The sequence below is a fragment of the Mesocricetus auratus genome, unplaced genomic scaffold, assembly GCF_017639785.1.
Source record: "Mesocricetus auratus isolate SY011 unplaced genomic scaffold, BCM_Maur_2.0 Super-Scaffold_100022, whole genome shotgun sequence".
In the NCBI taxonomy this organism is placed as follows: Eukaryota; Metazoa; Chordata; class Mammalia; order Rodentia; family Cricetidae; genus Mesocricetus; species Mesocricetus auratus.
Genome location: NW_024429203.1, coordinates 24,852,372 through 24,873,299, shown reverse-complemented (window position 1 = coordinate 24,873,299; position 20,928 = coordinate 24,852,372). Strand labels below are relative to the sequence as shown.

Below are 20,928 nucleotides of genomic sequence, written 5' to 3'. Positions count from 1 at the left end.
GAATTGGGACATCCAAAAGCTAAAGATTAAAAATGCCCACTGGATTTATCAACAAGTGCCTGTAAGTGACCTTGGCAGCAACAACTCCAGTGGACAGAGTAAGTCACCCCACTTCCCACACTGCTGATCCTGATCCCTTCTAACCAATACTGGCCTTGCCCATTGAAAACCTCTGCCACCTAAGAGCCACGCCACTCACTCTGGCATTTAATCCTGCAGCCTCTTCTTCTTTTTTTTTAAGGCTGTGTCTTGGCCCTGGTTAGCCCGGGACTCACTACTTACACCAGGTTGACTGCAAACTCGCAGCGACCTTCATGTGCCCGCCTCCCAAGTGCTGGGATTACTAGCTTTGCACACTTTTTTATATTTCATGTGGGCTAGACTTACCTTTGATATCATAAACAATATGCTAACAGCCCTGATGCAGAACTATTTTCTGAACTGCAGTGCTACTGAAAGTGAGACCCACAGGCTCGCACAGCGCTCTGTGACCAAAAACACAATAAGGAAAGCACAGAGATCCAGAGTGAGCGTCAGTGTGCGTTCATGACAAGTTAGTATTTTATAAATTATTGATCCACAATGAATCACACAAGAACAAAAGTCACCAACTACTGTGATTTTAGGCAGTACTGCGCTAAACAGCTCATGAGGGCTGTGAAGATAATATTCAATCTGATGGAACTATGACAAGAAGATCACCAGAAATAAACAGAAACCAATGTGCTGAGTAAAACCTTTGTGTGTCACCGTCATACAAAAATGATGTGACTGAGACACTAATCATGTCATATGCCAATAAAAGTTAGGTGGTGGTGCTCAAAGCAGAGCTGGTGAGATGGTAATTTGAAAACTCATCTAAAAAGTGATTAATTCCATAGGCTGGTGAGCTGGCTTGGCGGGTGAGCACCTGCTGTGCAAGCCTGAAGACAGAAGTTTGATCCCTGGACCCCATGTGAAGGCCCAAGGAGAGAACTGACTCCCAAAAGTGCACTGCAGCACGTGCATACACCCTGCCAACTATTCTTCTTAAGACAGAATTCAAAAAGCAATTCATTCTAGAAAGCACTGTCACTTGAACTGCCTTCTGCTGGGGAAAGTCCTCTGAGATGTCTTTATGTGGTCCACTAGGGAAGAGGAGGTAAATCAGTGAAAAACACAGAACACTGGGAATTCAGGTACTTCAGCTGGGACTCACAGCATTCTTATGAGAAGCCTCCGAAAACGTCAGGCTATGTGTTGCTACTCACTGGTGTCATGGTGACAAGTGGGGAGGGTCCCCGTGGGCGTTTCAGCAGCTGCTGAGCATGCAGCTGGATGTTGGCTCCTCCATCTGATGCTCTCCGACCAAGAGGCCCCATTCCATTCAGCAGCTGTAGTGTAGGCGGCTGTAATAGAGACTGCTCCTGCCAGAAGAGTAGGCAGGACAGTGGTGAGATAGTAAAATATGGGAGCAAATAGCACCACCCTCATCTACTACAGTTAGATGGTGAATGGAACTGAAGAAATCTTCCATGGCCAGAGCTGTTTGCAAAAGGGAATTCCCCTCACTAAGGAAACACTCCGATATTAGGGATAGTCTTTTAAAGCCTCCCAAGAGAAGATCAAGTTTGTTTCCTGTGGGCAGGCTCTTTCCACAGCCAGGTACCTTGTACTCAAGCTGCCCAGTGGGCTGCAGACTCTGCATGGGCAACAGATTGTGCATGAAGTTCATGTTAGGGGCCACCTGCAGGAATGGAGCCTGTGGGTTCACTCCAGGAAAGCCAGGCAGGAGCTTCTGCAAATCTTCCATAACCTCCGTGCTGACAGGAAACAGGAAAAGAGAAGTGTGGTTATTCAAGTACTTAAGTCTCTGAAGTGATGCTATTACTATACCCAGCACAATTATTTTGTCTCTCTGTCTGTCTATTTAACTTTTCAATACCCCTCTCACAGGATTTCTTTGTGTAGCCCTGGCTGTCCTGGAACTCACTCGGTAGACCAGGCTGTCTTCAAACTCACAGAGCTCCATCTGCCTCTTTCTCCAGAGTGCTGGGATCAAATGTGTGCACAACCACCACCCAGCCTTTTCTATCTTTTTTGCATGTATACAAGCATATACATGCCTATTGTGTACTACAGTAAACATGTGTGCAGGTGTCCAAACATACGTATGTACATGAGTATGGAGGCAAAGGTGGGTTGTCTTCGACTACCATGCCCCACTTTTGTTTATTTTAAAGACAGGGTCTCTCACTGAACCTGGAACTCACTGACTTACTAGCCAGGCTGGCCATGAGATCTCCACCCTACAGAGCTGAAGTTACAACTGAGGCTGAACAGCTGGCTTCCCCATGGGTGCTGGGGTTCTGAATTTAGGTCTTGATGTTTGCCGGGCAAGCACCTTCCCCACCACTCACCAGGCTAAATAAAGCCCCCCACTTTACTTTTCTCCTAAATTTCTATTTCTGTCTCAGATCCTAAAGAACAGCAGAAGTCTGCTGTGTGGACTTTTACTCTGTCATTTTACTGGGGATTGCTACTCTTCATTGATCCTCTCAAAAACCAACAGAGGAGACAAAGGCCCAGCTCCCGCCCAGGCTTTTAAAGCCTGGAGGCAAACAGAAACTTTCTAGAGAGCACAGGTCATCCACTAAGACAATGGCTGCCTGAAGTAGCAACTGATTCACCAGGGAAAGAATGCAATTACTACTGTCAATGCTGACAGGACAGATAAGTACTGGATGTTCGGGGCTGTCATGCAGCAGACTTTAAATAAGAGATCTTTCCACTAATCACGACTCAGGACTCCACCCCTCAGTGGTGACACATTCTGTGGAACCAAAATGTTCCTTCTATTGCTTGTTTGATTGCAAGAACAAGGAACATAAAAGAAGCAAACCACCAGGATAGGCGTTGCTTCTGGAGATCCACTCAAGAGAGACATTTGTAAGAAAGTCAGCTGTGCCCTGAGCTGAACTCCCAGGAGAAGGCTTGCCACAACCTTCTCTTCCCTGCTCAGTGAAGAAAACATTCATCAGTGACACAGGCAATTGTTCATGCTGACAGGCCTCAATTGCAGAGTAGAAATGGGATGAGTTGCCCTGAGTCCATCTCCCCAACATAAGGGCCTCAGGGAACATTGTGACAGGAGGCTGTTGGGGAACACTTTGGGGAATGTGTTTTGGGGTTCTTGCTCATTTTGGGAACAGAGCAAGAGACTGAACCCTGGACTTTGCCTCTACTGCTGAGCTGTATCCCCACCACTGATGAGTTCTTTTTTTTTTTTTTTTCTTTTCCCCAGAGACAGGGTTTCTCTGTATAGCTTTGGAGCCTGTCATGGAACTCACTCTGTAGACCAGGCTGGCCTGGAACTCACAGAGATCCACCTGCCTCTGCTCCTAAGTGCTGGGATTAAAGACGTGTATCACCAATGCCCGTCGATCAGTTAAATTTTTTTTTTGTTTTTGGTTTTACGAGACAGGGTTTCTCTGAATTATTTTGGAGGCTGTCGGTCCAGCCTAGCCTCGAACTCACAGAGATCCGCCTGCCTCTGCCTCCTGAGTGCTGGGATTAAAGGCGTGCGCCACCACTGCCCGGCTGATCAGTTAATTTTTTAACTGTCCACATATATAAATTATGCCACATCACTTGTCTTCCCTTTGTAGGAGAGTCCTGATATAGAACATGAGGCAGACAACATCTCTAAAAGCTGGGCGACTGATTTATTTATTTATTTATTGAGACAGGGTCTCTTCATGTATTCTGACTGTCTTGGAACTTGATATATAGACCAGGCTGGCCTTGAACTCAGAGATCCTCCTACCTCTGCCTCCTGAGGGCTGGGACTAAAGGCATGCACTGCATTTTGCTAAATTTGCCTGAATTTTAAGGAATGTTTCTGGGTGACTTAGATCAGAAGAAGTCCACCAGCATCGGTAAATATTCTATCATACTCTTCCCCATGGCAACATGGCTGCTAAGAGTGACTTCAACTAATCAAATTGGCTGTGATCTACATGGTCCCTGATGTGTTAAAAATATGTCTTGACCACTTATTTAGACCATGAAGTAGGAGAAAATGTGTGACAGAGGCACTCAAAGCCGGATGGGACCTTTGTACCTTAGTACTGGACAGGATGTTGACCAGGTACTTACCGTGGGTCAGCCACTCCCACCGTGTGCCTCCTCATTGACAAATAACGAACCAAGGCTTCGGGAGAAGGCTCTTCACCCTCATCGCTGTCCAAGTTCACTGTCCCATCAGGCTGAGGTGGAAGGAAACACAAGTGATCAAAAATAAGAAGTAACTAGAAATAAGGAATTGTGGCTATGGGAAGGAAAGTGGTTTCAACTGACAGTCATCAGGCGTGGCTACTTGCCTCTATAATTTGGTTCTCTGGATTGATCAGCTGAACTTGGGGAACACTAATGTTCATAGCAGTGCCTGTCTGCTCCGTCTGAAAAGCAGTACATATGGATAAACAAACAATTGAGACACTAGAAGAAATAACAGCTTTTCAAATTAGTCTCTCCCCTTGCCCATCTTTCTAAGACACAGCTTTACTGTGTAGCTCAGGCTAGACTTGAATCCATCATTCTTCTGCCTTGAATTCCCAAGGGCTAGGGCTATGTTCAAAGCAGTCCTGATTGCTACCCATACCCTGGTATAACTTGTCCTCACCTAGGTCACTGGAGTCATTGCCCACCTGGATATTGACTGGTGCTTGAAATGTCATGGCTCTGGGCATGCTAGGAAGAGCTCCGAGGCGCAGAGTTTTATGTCTCTTGTGTCGATCGCACAACAGGCTGTAGATTGCACTATAGTGATCATAGGCATCTGATCTTAATGACTACCAAAGAGAAGGGAAAGAGTGAAAACTCCAATGAGATGTCACATCAGTGACCAGATGCCCCAGCAACACCAGCAGGGTGCAGAGCAGCTTCTTCCTTCCTTCCCAGACCCAGGAAGGACAGAGGAAGAGAACAAATGAAGGTGGAAAAGCCCAAGTGCTCAGGAAGGAGACAACGCAGGACAGGCAGGCAAGAGGAAAGGCCGCTTGTCTTACTTGCTCTCCACTCCCTCCTAGGTACCTGAATTGTGCGCTCCTTGTCCAGTCCCATGTCTTCCATGGCCAAGAGGACATCATCATTGAGGGGATCCATCTGCCTTTCTTCCTTCAGTTGCTGGCATTCAGCTATTAACTGTAACAGGGAACGATGCAAGCTGTCAAGTCCCCAGTTAACTACATCAACACGGTGTGAGATACATATTGACCAAGATGTTTTGTGCCCCCTTGCTGAGGATCCTCAGCGTCTCATACAAAAATCTAAACAAGATAGCTGACAAGAACCTCCTGTCTCCTTGAGCTCCTGGGGTATGTGTAATGATCATAATGGCGAGCAGCAGTATGCTACAGAAGCTGTTGAAACAAACACACTCAGACAAGAGAGGCATTGCGGTAGCAGGAACTGGGGCTGTACTGCCCCAGAAGTCAAAAGCAAGCTATGATTTAGGGACAAATGGTAAGGAATTAGTGCCGCCAGTTTCCACAGCCCAGCGGGCTCTTGCAGCTCCCTGCTGAATTCATATACCACTTCAGTTTTGCACAGGGGCTGGTTCCCAGTGCTCATCTCTTCAGGTCTTGGGCAGATTAAGTTCACTGAAGCAAGGGGCCCAGCTCACCCTGTCAAAGTTGGGATCTGCATCCCCCAGCTTCATCCACTTGTGCCTGCAGATCTGCTCCATTGACAGGCGCTTGTTCGGATCTAACACCAGCATGTGGCGGATCAAGTGCTCGCATTCTGCAACAGACAAACAGCCTGCCTTCAGACTCGTGAGGGGGCACTGGTGGAACTGAGGAGCTAGAAGCAAGAGCAGCTGGGAGATTCTCAGGTTCTCTGCTTCTAGTTATGCTTCTCTTCTGTCCCGATCCTTACCTATTTCATTGCTTACTCCAGAAGGAAACAGGTAAAGCAGAGAGAGAGAGAGATGGAGAAGAAAAAGAAATTCAAATGAAGCAGTATGGTCAATGCCTCCATTTACTCTGACGGGAAAAACATGGGCTGATGCACGAACTCTACTTACAACGTATGACTCCCTTTAATAGACTGAAAAATAGAACACTCTCTATAGAGATTCAATGTCTTAGAAGTTCTCAAATTGGTCAGCTCTAGCCTCCTATACATATTATCAGGTGCATATTAGTAACTTTGGGTTAGGTGTGCAATGTGACTCTTCAAAAGTCAGGGGATCTGGAGTTTCTCATGGCACAGGGGACATGGAGAGGGGGCATGGAAAGGAGGACATGCATAGGCCACCTCTGTCGCAAGCTGTGACACAGCTAGCCTTATATAGAACTTTCTTGATGTGAACTAACCATTACAGGAACATGAAGTGGAACTTACAATGATTGGGCCGGTGGATGGGTGTTTCTTTCTGGGAACTCATACTCCAGGTTATACTGGAGAGAGAACGAAGGGTTCAAAATCAGAAACCTATATTCTGATTTCAGAGTCACCCTCTTTGAGAAGTTTTTCATCTGTAAGCTGGAAGCTCTGATGACAACGTGGGAGCAGCATTATGGGGAAGATGGAGGGCACTGATAAGGCCAGGGTATTCATGCATTCTTCACAGCACTTTACAATGATTATCTCGGCCTCGCCGTAATCCTCAGAGCTTGTGCTATCATCCTTTCCACTTGGGAAATGGCCAAAATTAACAGGGTCCACAGTCACGTGGCTTTCAGATCAAACCAATAGTCTGGCTGTCCATCTGCATATATGCATGTGTACATGGGTACGTTTGCCTATGTGAGCACGCATGCAGGTCAGAGAGTAATTCTAGGATGTTTTCCTCAATTGTTTCCACCTTATTTTTTGAGACAGAGTCTCTCATAAACTCGAAGAACAGCAATTCAGCTAAACTAGCTGGCCAGTGCACTCCTGAGATCTTCATATCTCCACTCCCAGTGTTGGGGTTACAGATGTGTACCACCATGCTCATTTTTATGTGGTTGCTAGGGATCTAAACTAAGGTCTAATGCTCGCACAGCAAGCATTTTACCCAATGTATCATCTCCCCAGCCCTTTACCTGGTGCCCTTAACCACAACTGCTATGTTGCCTCAATTCCACAGAGCCAATGGGGTCCATTTACCTGAACCACCACTAATCCTTCACCCAAGCCACCACTGCTTTCTTAGACAGTCAGAAAAGGTTCCTAAGTGGTCACTCTGTTCCTGCTCTTCCTTCAGTCATAGCCTACTCTCCACTGGGATGATTTTAAAGCTAAGGCTAGACGGGCACCACCTTAGTAACTTGACAATTTCTTCCCATAGTCCTCAGAACAGATACCCACAGTCCTGTGCCTCCAAGGCTTGCATCTGATTTCCCACGTATGCAGCTCTCTCCACTGTTGAGTCTCCACGCCTGCTCCTCCTTAGGTGAAGACACACTCCTCAGGCCTTCTCATGGCAGCTCCCTTTCATACAGGTAAGAGCTGTCATTCCTCAGAAACTCTTCCCTGACCCCTGACACAGGCTCAGTTTCACTTTTCTTGACATGAATGATTTAAGGACTCATCTTGTTCATATTTGTACTTGCTTACTGTCTCTGTCACAATGCAAGGCAGGTGTCTTTTCTACTGCTATATGCAATATGGAATCTCCAGTACCAAAAGTGATTATTATAACAGGAGTAGAATATCTACTGAATATATGAATAAACATTTATTGAATATTCACCTTAGTCAGACAAGACTTTATCATGAAAATGCTTTTATATTTCATTTAATCTTCACAACAACCCTAAGTTAGGTACTATAAAGAGCCCCGTTTATAAATGACAAAATGAGATTTTGAAAAGTTAATGCACCCAACTACCACAAGGCTATGTTCTTGACTAACTTTAATGCATCTTCAGGTGGATGTAAATTCTATTTCATCGATTTTTCCAGATGAAATTCAACTCTGCAATTTCTATAGCATTTTTGGTATCATTATTGTCATGAAAGATATACTAAAAGTAATTTAAAAGAATTACTCTTAATTTTTAATGTATTATAACTTCAAAAATCCAATAAAGATGCTAAATAAAAATGTCAATTTATTTTTACTTTATGAGCAAAGGTATATTCATTCAAACACAGTTCAGATCAGAAATACTATGGTATCTACATTCTAAAATATGTCCAGAGTAGCAAGGCTAGGGCCCACAATGTAGCATCTATTACTGCAGACCATAAACCTTAATAGGTCATATAAGAGAAAAAAAAAAGGTGTTCTTAATTCACAAAGTTGCGTTAAGCTAAAGAGCTCGGTGAAGAGAGGCAAAGGCATGCCTTGGAAGGCATGAAGGCGTTGCTCAAGCCTCTAGATGGCAGTCTACGATCTTCCTTTGGTCATTCCACACAAACTTTGGTGCAAGACATCAAGGGACTAAGGCCAAATAATGTTTATAACAGGTTTGCTTTAAAACAGAGATTCCTTTTCTAGGCAATTTCCTTAAACAACATCAAACCAAAACAGAGCCTGTCATAAGTCCCAATGCAAACCTCAATTCCAGGATTTTGAAACTTCTTTTCAGTCATCCTTAACCTTATTTATTCAAAGAGACCATGAAGACTCACCAGAAAAAAATTCACAAAAATTTATGTACATAAACTTGCATAAATTTTTGATTGTTCAAGGAGCCAAAAAATGTTTGCATAGATTCCCTAGATGTCTGTAGGTCTCAGATTTGGGACCACTGTGGTTTTGTGTCAACGGCACAAGGTCAAGGGCGCAGGCAGCTTCTGTCTGTTACACGGAACAGACACTGGCAGAGGATCAGAAGCCTAACGCTTTTCATCTGTTGCAGAGGGAGAAACATAGCTGAACTCAGCATCAAGCCACATTTTCTTGGTGTCATATAACTCATGAAATTGAATTCAGATGAGATGTGAACACACTATTCTACACAGACTATGGAGAGAGGGCAAAATGAAGGCAATGGATGCTCTGGAATCAAATCTACAACCACAAGACGCTCAAATGAGCAGCCGGAGAATGAACCAGAGCACAGGGGTGAGCCGTCAGCCCTTCGAGATGCCAGCAAGTGCTCCACTGTGCAAATTGGCTCATCACTTGTCCCCTCTCAGAGGGCACAGCCTTTGCTGCTAAGACCCAGGCACTGGGGGAACACAGTGATAGAGCTGCTCGCACTAGAGAAGTGGCATCCTAACCTCTGCTGAGAATGCTCTTGGCTGCTCCACATACAACTCCAAGTGGTCTCTTCAGAAAAATCACTGCCTGTCCACGAAACTCAATCCTCCCGTGGAATGTTAACTAGAGAGTGCACAGTGCAGTCCTGGCAGTGCAGACAGACATTTGGATGACTGAAGAATGGACTTCCAAATGGCCCTCAAACCAGAATGGAGGCTGTCTGTAACTTTATCTGAGATGGCAACAAACATTTTTGTATTGAGAACTTTCTCAAGGAGACTTGAGAGAGCAAGAGAGTATGTGTGTAAAAAAAACCCTCTATATTCATTATAGACAAAATTCATTAAAGATTAATCTAATTTCCATGATAGAAGAATAAATGAAATAATTTAAGAATTTATGAGAAAGGCAGACATGGGCAGGAAGGGACATTTTGGGCTGTTTAAGTATCTGAGGGATGTTCCACAGACAAAGCTGGGGATAGATTCTGCTGTCTAATGATCTGAACGTGGAGTAATTAGTAGGTCACAATCCAATGCAGGAAGGGTTCCCAGCTGTACAGACAAGTGATCTAAGAAGCAGGGGTGGGGGTGAATGTGGTACAGTGCAGACAAGGCCACACCAAGGTCACAGCTACTTTTACTCATTTTACAGATCACTAATTCTGGGTAGCAAGGGTACAATGATGAATTCCTTAGTCACCTAACCATAACTCTGAAAACTCCTTAATGATGATAAAGGAGTGTTCTGTCTATGATGTAGAAACCCAGTTTTCACTGGAAACATGTATGAGGAGGTTGGCCTTTAAGATGTGGTTGAAAGACTCAAAGGCTTATGTTTAAGGAAGAATGGGAACCACTGAAGTGGTCAACTGTACCTTCCAGAATTGTATTTCACCAGTGTCATCAAAGTACCCAACAAGAATTGGGTCCCCAAAGTAGCAGGTGTAAGAAACACAGCTCAAGTGACTGTGACAAACCTTGCTAACAATTGTAATGCCCTAAGAAGCTCGCTATGGTGGTACAGACTTACAATCCCAGCCCATGGTATATAGTGTATATTGTCTCCAAACCAAAAACAACAAACTTGGAAGACAATGACTTATGCCTGTAATTCCAACATTTGGAGTCTCACAACCGCACATTCGAGGTCAGCCCGGGTTATTAGACAGTTCTGGAAGTTCTAGGACAAATGAGGCTACAGAGTGAGACTGTCTCAAAACAAACCAACAAAAATCCAAAATAAACAAAAATGAAAATAGCAAACACCTTAAAAAGTCACAACAGAATAGTAACCCCATGCTTCAAGCTGGAATGGGTAGAAAACCTTCATTTTACTAAAGATTTAGGTGTGCTGTGCAGGGTAAAAACAGGAAAGAGGTGAATGAAAAGTCAACAGGGCGATTCATTTAGAAATATTATCTGACAATATTAGCATATGCTGAATATTTATGATAGGCAAAGCCCTAAATTCCTTAAGCACTCAGTCTGAACTTCAACACCTAATATTATTATCTCTATTTTACAAGAAGCTGAAAATCAGAGAAATTAAGAAGCTTGGCCAAATAATAAAAGGGACGTCTGTTCATTTTTGTTGTTGCTGTTTTGTCTTTTATAAGTCAGATCCAGGCTAATCTTGAATTCATGATCCTCCTGCCTCAATTCCCCAAGCATGTGAATTTCTGGGGTTGTATATATTTTATTATTATTGTGTATGCAAGCATGCATGAACACCATGTCCTATGTGTAGAGGTCAGAGGAAATGGTAGGTTGAATGTAACTGGCTCCCATAATCTCATAGGGAATGGCACTATTAAGAGGTGTGGCTTTGTTGGAGTGGGAATGGCCTTGTTGGAGGAAGTGTGTCACTGTGGGGACAGGCTTTGAGGTTTCCTATGCTCAGGATGCCACCCAGAGTCTCAGTTGAGTTCCTGTTGCCTGCAAGATATAGGACTCTCAGCTATCAATCTGCCTACATGCTGCCATGCTCCTGTAATTATGATAATGAACTGAACCTCTGAAACTGTAAGCTACCCCAATTAAATGTTTTCCTGCTGGGCGGCGGTGGTGCATGCCTTTAATACCAGCACTTGGGAGGCAGAGGCAGGCGGATCTCTGTGAGTTTCAGACCAGCTTGGTCTACAAGAGCTAGTTCCAGGACAGCCTCCAAAGCCCCAGAGAAACCAGGTCTTGGACAACAAACAAAAAAAAGCCAATTAAATGTTTTACTTTATAAGAGTTTCTGTGGTCATGGTGTCTCTTCACAGCAACTAAGACAGAGGGAAATTTGTGAATTCAGTTCTCTTTTGCCTTTAAAGGAAGGAAGGTAGTTCAGGAAACAAACGAGTTACTAAGCTTGTGTTGCAAGGGCTAAACCTTTATCCACTGAACCACCTAGAGAATTCTTAATCTAAATACTACTTTTAAAAAACACATTATTAGTAACCAGGCAGTGATGATGCATGCCTTTAATCCTATTACTAGGCAGAGGCAAAGTGATCTCTGTGTTCAAGGCTAGCCTGGTCTACAGACTGAGTTCCAGGATAGCCTGAGCTATACAGAGACACCCTACCTCAAAAAGCTAACCAACCAACCAACCAACCAACCAACCAACCAACCAAAACCCATTATTAGTGTTTGAGGTAGCAGCCTGAATATCTTTAGTAAAACAAATCAAAACAATTGTCTTATCCAACAGATGATTTGCTGTGTGGTCCCCAAAGGCTGCATCACCACAGTCAGTCTCAAGCAGGCTCCAGATAGAGCAGTTGAAATCATGGTTGGAAAACTATGAATTAGATGAAAAAGAGCATGATGTGAGGGATGACAAGTGCATGAGTGAGATGTTGGAAACATCTCACACAAAAAGGGGTGAGGGTGGGGGGCTCAACCTGCTAATGATTTCAGTATTAGGATTAAAGGTGCTACTGAAGACTGGATTCTGGCAGACTCTGGGAGACCATGGCAGAGGGCTATGGTAACAGGTATTTGCCAATCATGGAGTCAGATGAAGAGAAGAAGCTCTGTGGGACTGGAGCATCAGAGTCTCTGGGCTGACCCATGAAGGAAACCTCTCACGTGGTGCCAATGTAGGGGCCTGGCAAAGTGCCGTTCTCTGCCTACAGCAGAGGGACACTCTCAAAGAAACAAAGTCTCGTAAGAGAAGACATCCGGGTGTCGGTGGGCATCGTATGAATGCAAGACACACCTAACCCAGGAAAGCCATGCTTCCTCCAAGCGTGTGCAAGGTGTCTTTCCAGTCAACAGTGCACACCCTCAAAGGTGATTCTCGAGTGTTTGCCCCAAAGTCTGTATTTTTGATAATTTTAGCACGCTTCTTAGCAATGTCTACTTCTTAGTGACAGAAAGCTCTATTTTTCTAAATCTCAAAATTTGCTCCAAAATAGGAACAAAAACTAATTGGCAGTAAAACTTCTAAAACATCCATTTCCGTGGACAATGAACAACTTTCAGAACTTGAACAGTTAAACTGCATTCCAGAGTCAGCATCTGAGTTGGCACACCGTTACTCATGCCCTCTGGCCCTCTGTCTGGACCAGGGATCAGAACAGGGAGAGCCAAGAAGAGGGCTGTGGGGCCTTGGCACAGAGCTACGTGACTGTCACAGGACTCCAGGGTACTTTATATGTTCTGCACTTACAGATGTTTGTGACTCAGAGGGATTCAGTAAAGATGACTGCCTTTTCAGAAAGGAAAACCACAAATAAAACATTCTCATATTCTCTCATAATCCCTCCCCCTCTTTCTCTCTGTCTCTTCCCCTCCACCTTGTCCTGTCTTTGAGACAATTTCTCACAATGAAGCCCAGGCTGGCACTGAACTTGCTAGGTTCCTGTCTCTGTCCTCCATGTGGTGGGACTACAGACATGTACCATCATACCTGGGTTTATAATTTTTCCTCTATGAACAGAAAATAAAGTCTTTAGAAAAAACTAAAAAGATTCTATCAATTTTTAAAAATAGCTTTGGGTTTTGGTTTTACCAAGATACCTTTTGGTAAGAACTTGGCTAGAGCTAGAAATCCCCACTCTGCTGTGGTCTGAGCCCTAGACGTGACTTTTATTACTCTGTTGAGGACATTCTGTCACTGCCAACTGCCAGGAGCAATGAAATCTATTTGACATGGTCCCCCTTTTAAAATCTAAGCAGAGAAGGAAAACAGTCTTCAAACAAGACATTTTTATGTATAAAACATTCATTCAATGTGCCAGCCACAGATCGGTCAGAGGTGTGTGAGATGAAGCCTTATCCAAGGTAGGAGCTATGTGGTTGCAATGGATAAAAGTACCTAATCCAAGCTGGGTATGGTGGCGCATGCCTTTAATCCCAGCACTTGGGAGATAGAGACAGGTAGACCTCTGTGAGTTCCAGGACAGTCATGGCAACAGAATAAGGCTACCTCGAAAAACAAACAAACAAACAAAAAAAAACAAAGTGTCTGATATCTAAAAGCCTGAGGGTGTGAATTCAATCCCCCAAAGCCCACAGTGGAAGGACAGAACCCCCAAAAGTTGTTCATTGAATACACATATGCATGCTCTCACACACACTCATACACACACAAATTGTAAAGATTCTGAATACTTTTACTTTATTATTAACCATTGTTACTGTTTTTAAAAATTTACTATTTTATGTCTGCAGAAGCTTTGTCTGCATGTATGTCTGCACACTTTGTACATGAAGTGCCTGTGGAAGCCAGGGGAAGGAGCTGGATCCCCTCTAGCTGGAGTTACAGATGGTAGTGAGTCATCTTTAGCTGTCTGAAATCAAACCTGGGTCCTCTGAAGTAGCAGCCAGTGTTCCTAACTGGAGTCATCTCTTCTGCCTCTTATTGTTTTGTGTTGCTTTTAATATGTACAAATTTTCACTATGGAGCAAAGGCTGACCTTGACTTCATAATCCTCCTGCCCCCACCTTCCCCCAAACCTGAGATTACAGACAGGCATGTGTCACCATAACAAGTTTATAATTTAAATTTTGATTTACTATTGCCCAAATAGAAATGCACACACATTTCTAAACCCAAAGATAAAAGGCTGGTCATTTAAAATAGTCTTTGGAATCTTGGAATTTCTGTAGTGACCTTACTACCAGCAGTAATTGTACTAAAATTTGATTAATTAAAAACAGAGATAGTTTAGCAGTTGAGAGCACTGGCTGCTCATGCAAAGGACCTAGGCTCTGTTCCCAGCACACACATGGCAGCTCACAATTACCCATAACTCCCCAGTTCCAGGGATTTGATGCTCTCATCTGGCCTCCAAGGGCTCCATGCATGCATGTAGTGCATATACATACATGCAGGCAAAAACCCACATAAAAAACAAAATAAAATATTCTAAAGGGATAGTACAGTATTAAGACAGTGTGTGGAGTTCTTTTTATCTCCTTTCATTTTTTTTGAAAAGTCAGGGACTATCTTCATTGTTTTCACTTCAATAAGCATTTATTAATTCCCAACTGTACATAGCAGCATTTAGGCTGCATAAAAAAATACTGCGTTAAATATAAATCTCATCAGCACTGGTTTCTGTAAGTGTAAACACAGTATTCTACAAAAAGAGAGTTCATGAAATTGTGATATCACTTTAAACACTTTAGTGGCTGAAGACAGAGCCAGAGGGAAATAGCTAAGAAGAACTGAAGGTGGAGACATCTGCCATCCTGAGGAGACAACAAGGAGGGCCTTGACTAATGAATCTCAACTTGTTAGACACACACCTATCTCTTCAGCCCCCCCCCCATGTCTTCAGTTTGTCCAGGTAGTTGGGCTGTTGATAGAGCTAAGATTTGGAAATTGGGAGATTCTGGTTAAGGGCTAAATATGCCCCAATTTAGCTGCAACACTATCTCTGAGAAGATCCCGGCTGGCCACACTGCTTGCTAGAGGTTGTCCATGTCTTAGCTCATGTGTGGAAGGGGACACTGTTCTTATCATTCAGGTGGGGCAGAATCCTGACTCGGTTTCACCCCAGAGCCTAACACCCAGTGCAGTAATTAAGTAGTTAAAGCTCGATCTCCCCCTCATCTGTGTGTGTGTGTGGTAAATAAGAGGACAGCTGGTGGTGGCAGCTCCCACGACATAGGTCTTGGAGAGTGACCTCAGGTCATCAGGACTGATCACAAGTGCCTTTACCCGCAGAGCCATCTCCTGGCCTGTCCTCAGTCCTTTCTTTGACAGTCACAGCCAGGTATGCATTTACTGAGAACTAAACAGACCTGAGAATACCTAGGTGCTCTCTGAAGCCAGACTGTTCAAAGCTTAGGTCTGGCACTTATTAAATGAGAACATCCCTTAGTTTTGCTAAGCCTTCATTTTTGTACCAATCAAATGACCCATCACTCAGCAAGCATATCTCATGGGATACAGTGAACCTGCTGAGACTTAGGTAGTTAAATAAACAGTGTATATAGTATACAGAAACCCAGTGTTAGTTATTACCCAACTCTGGAGTCAAGCTTCTACTTAGAATTTTCTTTCTTTGTTTTATTCTGTGTAGGATTCCTGTAATCCAGAAAACAGTTAATACTAAGCACAACACTATCAATTTTGCCCCTTGTTTTCTAGAAAGTTAGGTGGACTCTGGGAATGGTGCGAATACTGGTTTCCTCTGAAAGCAGGTCTAGTTCTGTTCTGTGTTTGAAACTACTCTCAAGCAATCACAGGTTGGCTCTGAAACTGGCATATAGATGAGGGTGACTTGTGATTTTCCTGCCTCTGCCTTCCAAGTGCGGGATCACAGGTATGTGGCACCACACCAAGCTCTCTGGCATGAGATGTGTTTCCTGTGTGAATGGAAACCAAAGCACCACAGTTTTTCCTCCCTAGAGAAAGCAGACCTCCAAAGATGCCCCTCTGCACTCACAGCCTGCCGGGCAATGACATCCATTCCCAGTCCCATTTCTCTCCATAAAGTGCTTTTCACCAAGGGAGATACTGTGTGGTTCTTGATGAGTAGGCTGGTGAGGCAGAGCTACTTTCCTCTAAGTGGAAGCTTGCTGAAGTAGCTGCAGGCCATATTCTCCATCAGAAGTGTTATGTAAGTGGGGTCTTGCATTCCCAGTGATGGAATGCTTATGCAATATTACAGTTAATTAAGTCCCAATGAAGTCTAATCAATAAGGACTCAAAGATATTGCCCACAAGAGATCTTGATGCACTCAGCATTGGTACAGTTTCTTCATAGTAAATTAATTTTCCTTCCGTTAAGTAAATGATCTGACTACATTTGCTCATAGGTGGTATTTAACAGGAGAATCAGGCAAAGCACAAAGCCATGGTTTTAAAATGTAGTTTTAGGGAGTGAATCTAGTCATCAAACGCTTAAGTTGTTGGCTTCCATCAGGGGGAAGAGTCAAATGAAGCCTCTGCTGACACTGGCCAAACCAGACCTCATCTTATATAAGCTCAGGAAACTGAGCTTCCCCCTCTAACCCGCATGTGGCTAAGGCTGAGATGTTACCCGAATGGCAAACTTTGGGTTAATCCAGGAAACTTCACTCAAAACAAAAAAACAAAAAACAAAAAAAACCACTGGCCCGCACTAAACGTGACTTAACAGAAACTCAGAGCCAACTTTATAGAACAGCAAAATAGGTTTGTTTTTCCTCCTGTGAGATGGTCTTGTTAGGTATCCCAGTCTAGCCTCCAACTTACTATATATAGCTCATGTGGCTTCAAACTCATTTGTGCTCCTCCTGTTTCAGCCTCCTGTGTGCTGCGATGACAGGCCTGAGCCAGCTGGCTCAAAACACCTTTTTCAAACTAAGCATCTAGTCATCTACACAATAACAAAAGAATATAAAACCACTCAATTTACTGAGTGAGTCAGACCACCAGTGAGCTACTTATCACTTTAATAATACAACCAAGTCTAAGGAAGATTCTATAGTTAAATTGTAAGATCATATTTCTTTCTTAACTTTTCTTTTGGGAGTGTGGGACATTGAGACAGGGTCTCTATTATGTAGCTCTGCCTGTCTTGGAACTTATAATGTAGAGCAGGTTGACTTTGAACACACAAAGATCTGTCTGCCTCTGTCTCCTAAGTACTGGATTAAAGGTGTGTACCATTGCTGGGGACATTGTGATTTCTTCTGTATTTCTTTCAAAACAGTCACTGAAAATGTATGTATGTCCTGCCAGATGCTGCTAGACTGTGGCTGTATAAAATGCAATCCTGCTTACTGTCCTAGAACTTGGGAAGAAGATATGTTCATGATATCCAAGGCAGTATCTAGAACAAATGACACTTAACAGTATATGATCTTAGCTGATCTTAGGATACCCAGGGAAGAATACTTGTGTCTAACTGACTTTGACCCACTGTGTGAAGACAACTTCATCCCACAGTTACTGGCAGAAAAGAGGCTTCAAATACTTGAACTAACAGTATCCATCTGCAGAGCCTGCTCTCCCACACAGCTGGAGACACTCTGAAACCCAACTGGGCCAGAAAAGGACAGTGGAGAGGGCCTTCTCAGTGTTTTGCATGCTAATGCAGAAAACTATGGCAGCCCTGTTGGAGTTCCATGTCTTTCCATAGACATCAGTAAGCGCAGCTGGAGACCGCAGGAAATGAGAAAGTCTTTGCTCAGAAGACAAGAACATCTATGATTCCATTTTCTTCTGTGACTCATCATATGGACAGCAAGTACCAGCCTCTGATGGGGCTTGGGATTCAGGTCTACGGTACAGGACAAGCCAAGCACACGCACATTGTCGAGGACAAGAATGATCGCATAGTAAGACAGCAATTGTCAAAAAAAAAAAAAAAAAAAAGACAGCAATTGTCAACTCCTTTCCGACATTGGTTCATTTCTCACTTTCAGTACTTAATCTTACAGAGCCTTTTATTCTGCTCAGGGAACTTTCTCTCTGGGATAAAGAGTGACAACATTTAGGACAACCACATTGCCGTTTCCAGTCTTTCAGCCTTCATGATAACTTACTGAGTGTGGTCTCAGCAGTTACTTGCCAGGAGCTACTCTCAGCAAGCTACTTGGGGAGATCTGATTGAGCAAGAACATTTGCCACGGCGTGAGAGGCTGGCTGGGGTAGAGGACGGAGGGAATCCAAACCTCTCACAGGAAATACTCTGGACACTGGAAAAACAGAGGAAGTGGTTTATTGATCCGCCCTTTTCTGCAACTGTGAGGCTGAGCACTACAGCAATGAGCAGTGGCTATGCTATGATGACCTGTGCAGCTTTAACAAGGCAACTCTTTCCTCTAAACTTCACCAGCAAGCAATAAAACAATACATGGTGACAACTCCACAGTATAGTTGCACACTATAAAGCAGAGGAAATACAGGAATACTGTACCTACTTCCACCTCCCAAGTGCTTGGGCTATAGACATGTACAATGTAATTTCTTGATACTGTCTGAGTGAGAGTATGCCCTCTGGAAAGGTTTTGTAGGCTGTATTTAATAAACCTGTGCATTAATTCCTTCCCTCTATATGTCTTTATGTATGCCTTCTAGACCTCAGACACAATCCCAAGGTCTGGGAGGACAGCAGTGAACAAAATCTAAACACTTGTCCCTGTCAACTGGCGGTGGAGTGGGAGGTGGGAAGAAGGCAAACGGCTTGTGGGGTTGTGACAAGCCTCAGACAGACAGAGGTGACAAGTGCTCAGACAGACAGACAGAGTTGTGAGAGCCCGCCTCAAAGGCCTGCCTGAGGGGAGGAGAGTGTGCCTGCTGAGTCAGAGAATGCAAGGCCTTCTTATGTCTAAAGCCTAGGGCCTGAGGTCAGAACAACAGAAACAGGATGGGGGTTAAGTGCTTCAGGGGGAGTTACAATTGTGCAAATTTCTTACTTTTCTTTCTAGTTTCTTTTCCGAGACAAGGTTTCACTCACAATGTAGACCAAGCTGGCCTTGAACTGATAACAATCCACTTGCCTCTGAGGCCTGGACTGGAAGGTGGCTGGAAGGTATGTACCACCATGCCATACCTGGCTTGATTTTAATCTTAAGACTAAGAGAAAGCCTTTGGACCACACGGAAGGACTTGCCTCTGACATAGACTTAGTAGGCAGTATGCAGTAAGTCCTGATGTGTGCCAGACACTACGGGAGATTATAAATAATTGTGGGAAAGATGTTTTGCTGCATATACTCTTAAATTCAGAGTCTGCTGTGGAAGGCATATAATGAAAGAATTACTTACAATGTAGTTTGACAAATGTCATAGTAAGACTAAGAAAGAAAAAAATAAATTGAAGATATCTAGATTCTTCTTTCTTTAATGTGTATGTATAAATCAGAGGACAATCTTGTATATCATCCTCAGAAATACCACCCACCTTTTCTGAGACAGGGTCTCTAACTGGTTTAGAGCTGAAGCAGGCTGCTCCCATATGGCCTTAGTCATGCTCCTTGGAGTTTACTCAAGTGAACTGAAAATGTGTGTCCATACAAAAATCTGCACAAGGATGTCACATCGACCTTAGTTGTAACTGTCAAAACTGGAAAGAAACCAAAACACTCGCCAGTGGGCGAAAAGATAAACTGTGGTATATCCAAACTCAGCATTAAGGGAAATGAGCTAGCAAGATGCAACAGACTTTATATACCTGTACATGTTCCTAAGGGAAAGGTCAATGCAAAAGGCCACACACAGTGTGTTTCCAATCATATCACATTCTGGATAAGTAAAAAACGTTTGATGGCAACGAAAGGACCAATGATTGCCAGTTGAGGGGCGGGGGAGGAACAGGAGAAGCACACAGGATCATCTTGGAGTTGAGGCCACTCTGTAGGATGATCCTGGTGGATAAATGTCTTTATACACTTGTCACAACCCAGGAACTCACAACTCCCACAATGAACCCTAATGTAAACTACAGGTTCTGAGTGACAGGGTTTTTGTTTTTTGTGCATGTGTGTCAAGTATAACAAGCATACCAATCTCTGTGTGTGTGTGTGTGTGTGTGTGTGTGTGTGTGTGTGTGTGTGTGTGTGTGTGTGTCAGGGTGGATAGCAGGGAGGCTGTGGGGAGAGGGCATATGGACACCTTCTGTCCCTTCATTTCAATTCTGCTATGAACACAAAGTGTTCTAGTTTTTTTTTTTTCCTAGTAGGGAATGGTAAAGTGCTAAATACTACTGAGCAGTCACTAAGACAGCGAGGAAAAACAGCTACTGTCAGGATACCCGACGACCATGGAGAGAGCCACCCAGTGCACACTTCTCTGCTCCCATCACTGTACAGTCAAGCTGGAAAAAGGTGAGGCTGGGTCCGTCTGTGTCTGTTCCTTCTGTTCCTCTCCTGTTACGCACACACCATCTGAGTGCCTGCTCCTGCCGCTCTAAAACCTCCAGTGAGCTCCATTGTTCTCAGTTCAACAGTCAGCTCTCTGCCCTCTGCCTCAGTTTCCCACAGCATCCCACTCCGTCTTTCCTGGGACATCTTCACTGCAAGCAGACTCTGGCTTTCCTCACTACCCACTCTTCCCACCCCTGTTCACTTTGCTAATCTCTAAAAATCCTCTTCCATGCCCAGACAGTGAGCTCATCTGGTAGCATTAGACATTATACATTGATGATTTTCAAATAGACAAATCTTAAGTTAGTAATCATTCCTAAACTCAACTGCTGACCAGAACCTCAATTTAAATGGCTAGTAGGCACCTCAAACCTGACATTTTTAAAACCCATTTCTTGAAAATTTTAAATATTTTCCCCGTTATTCTTATTCTTTCTGCTGCTCAGGTAAA

At 43.7% G+C, this 20,928-nt stretch overlaps 1 protein-coding gene across 1 annotated transcript in view; it reads right to left on the bottom strand.

The window, feature by feature from the left end:
* The window catches only part of Sik3 (SIK family kinase 3), a 225,485-nt gene that overhangs the window by 25,713 nt on the left and 178,844 nt on the right, over positions 1 to 20,928 (bottom strand). The window contains 7 exon segments of the mRNA XM_013112888.3: positions 1,251 to 1,406; positions 1,649 to 1,802; positions 4,138 to 4,247; positions 4,362 to 4,439; positions 4,689 to 4,832; positions 5,074 to 5,184; positions 5,666 to 5,784. Of these exon segments, the coding sequence (XP_012968342.2) occupies positions 1,251 to 1,406; positions 1,649 to 1,802; positions 4,138 to 4,247; positions 4,362 to 4,439; positions 4,689 to 4,832; positions 5,074 to 5,184; positions 5,666 to 5,784 (872 nt within the window).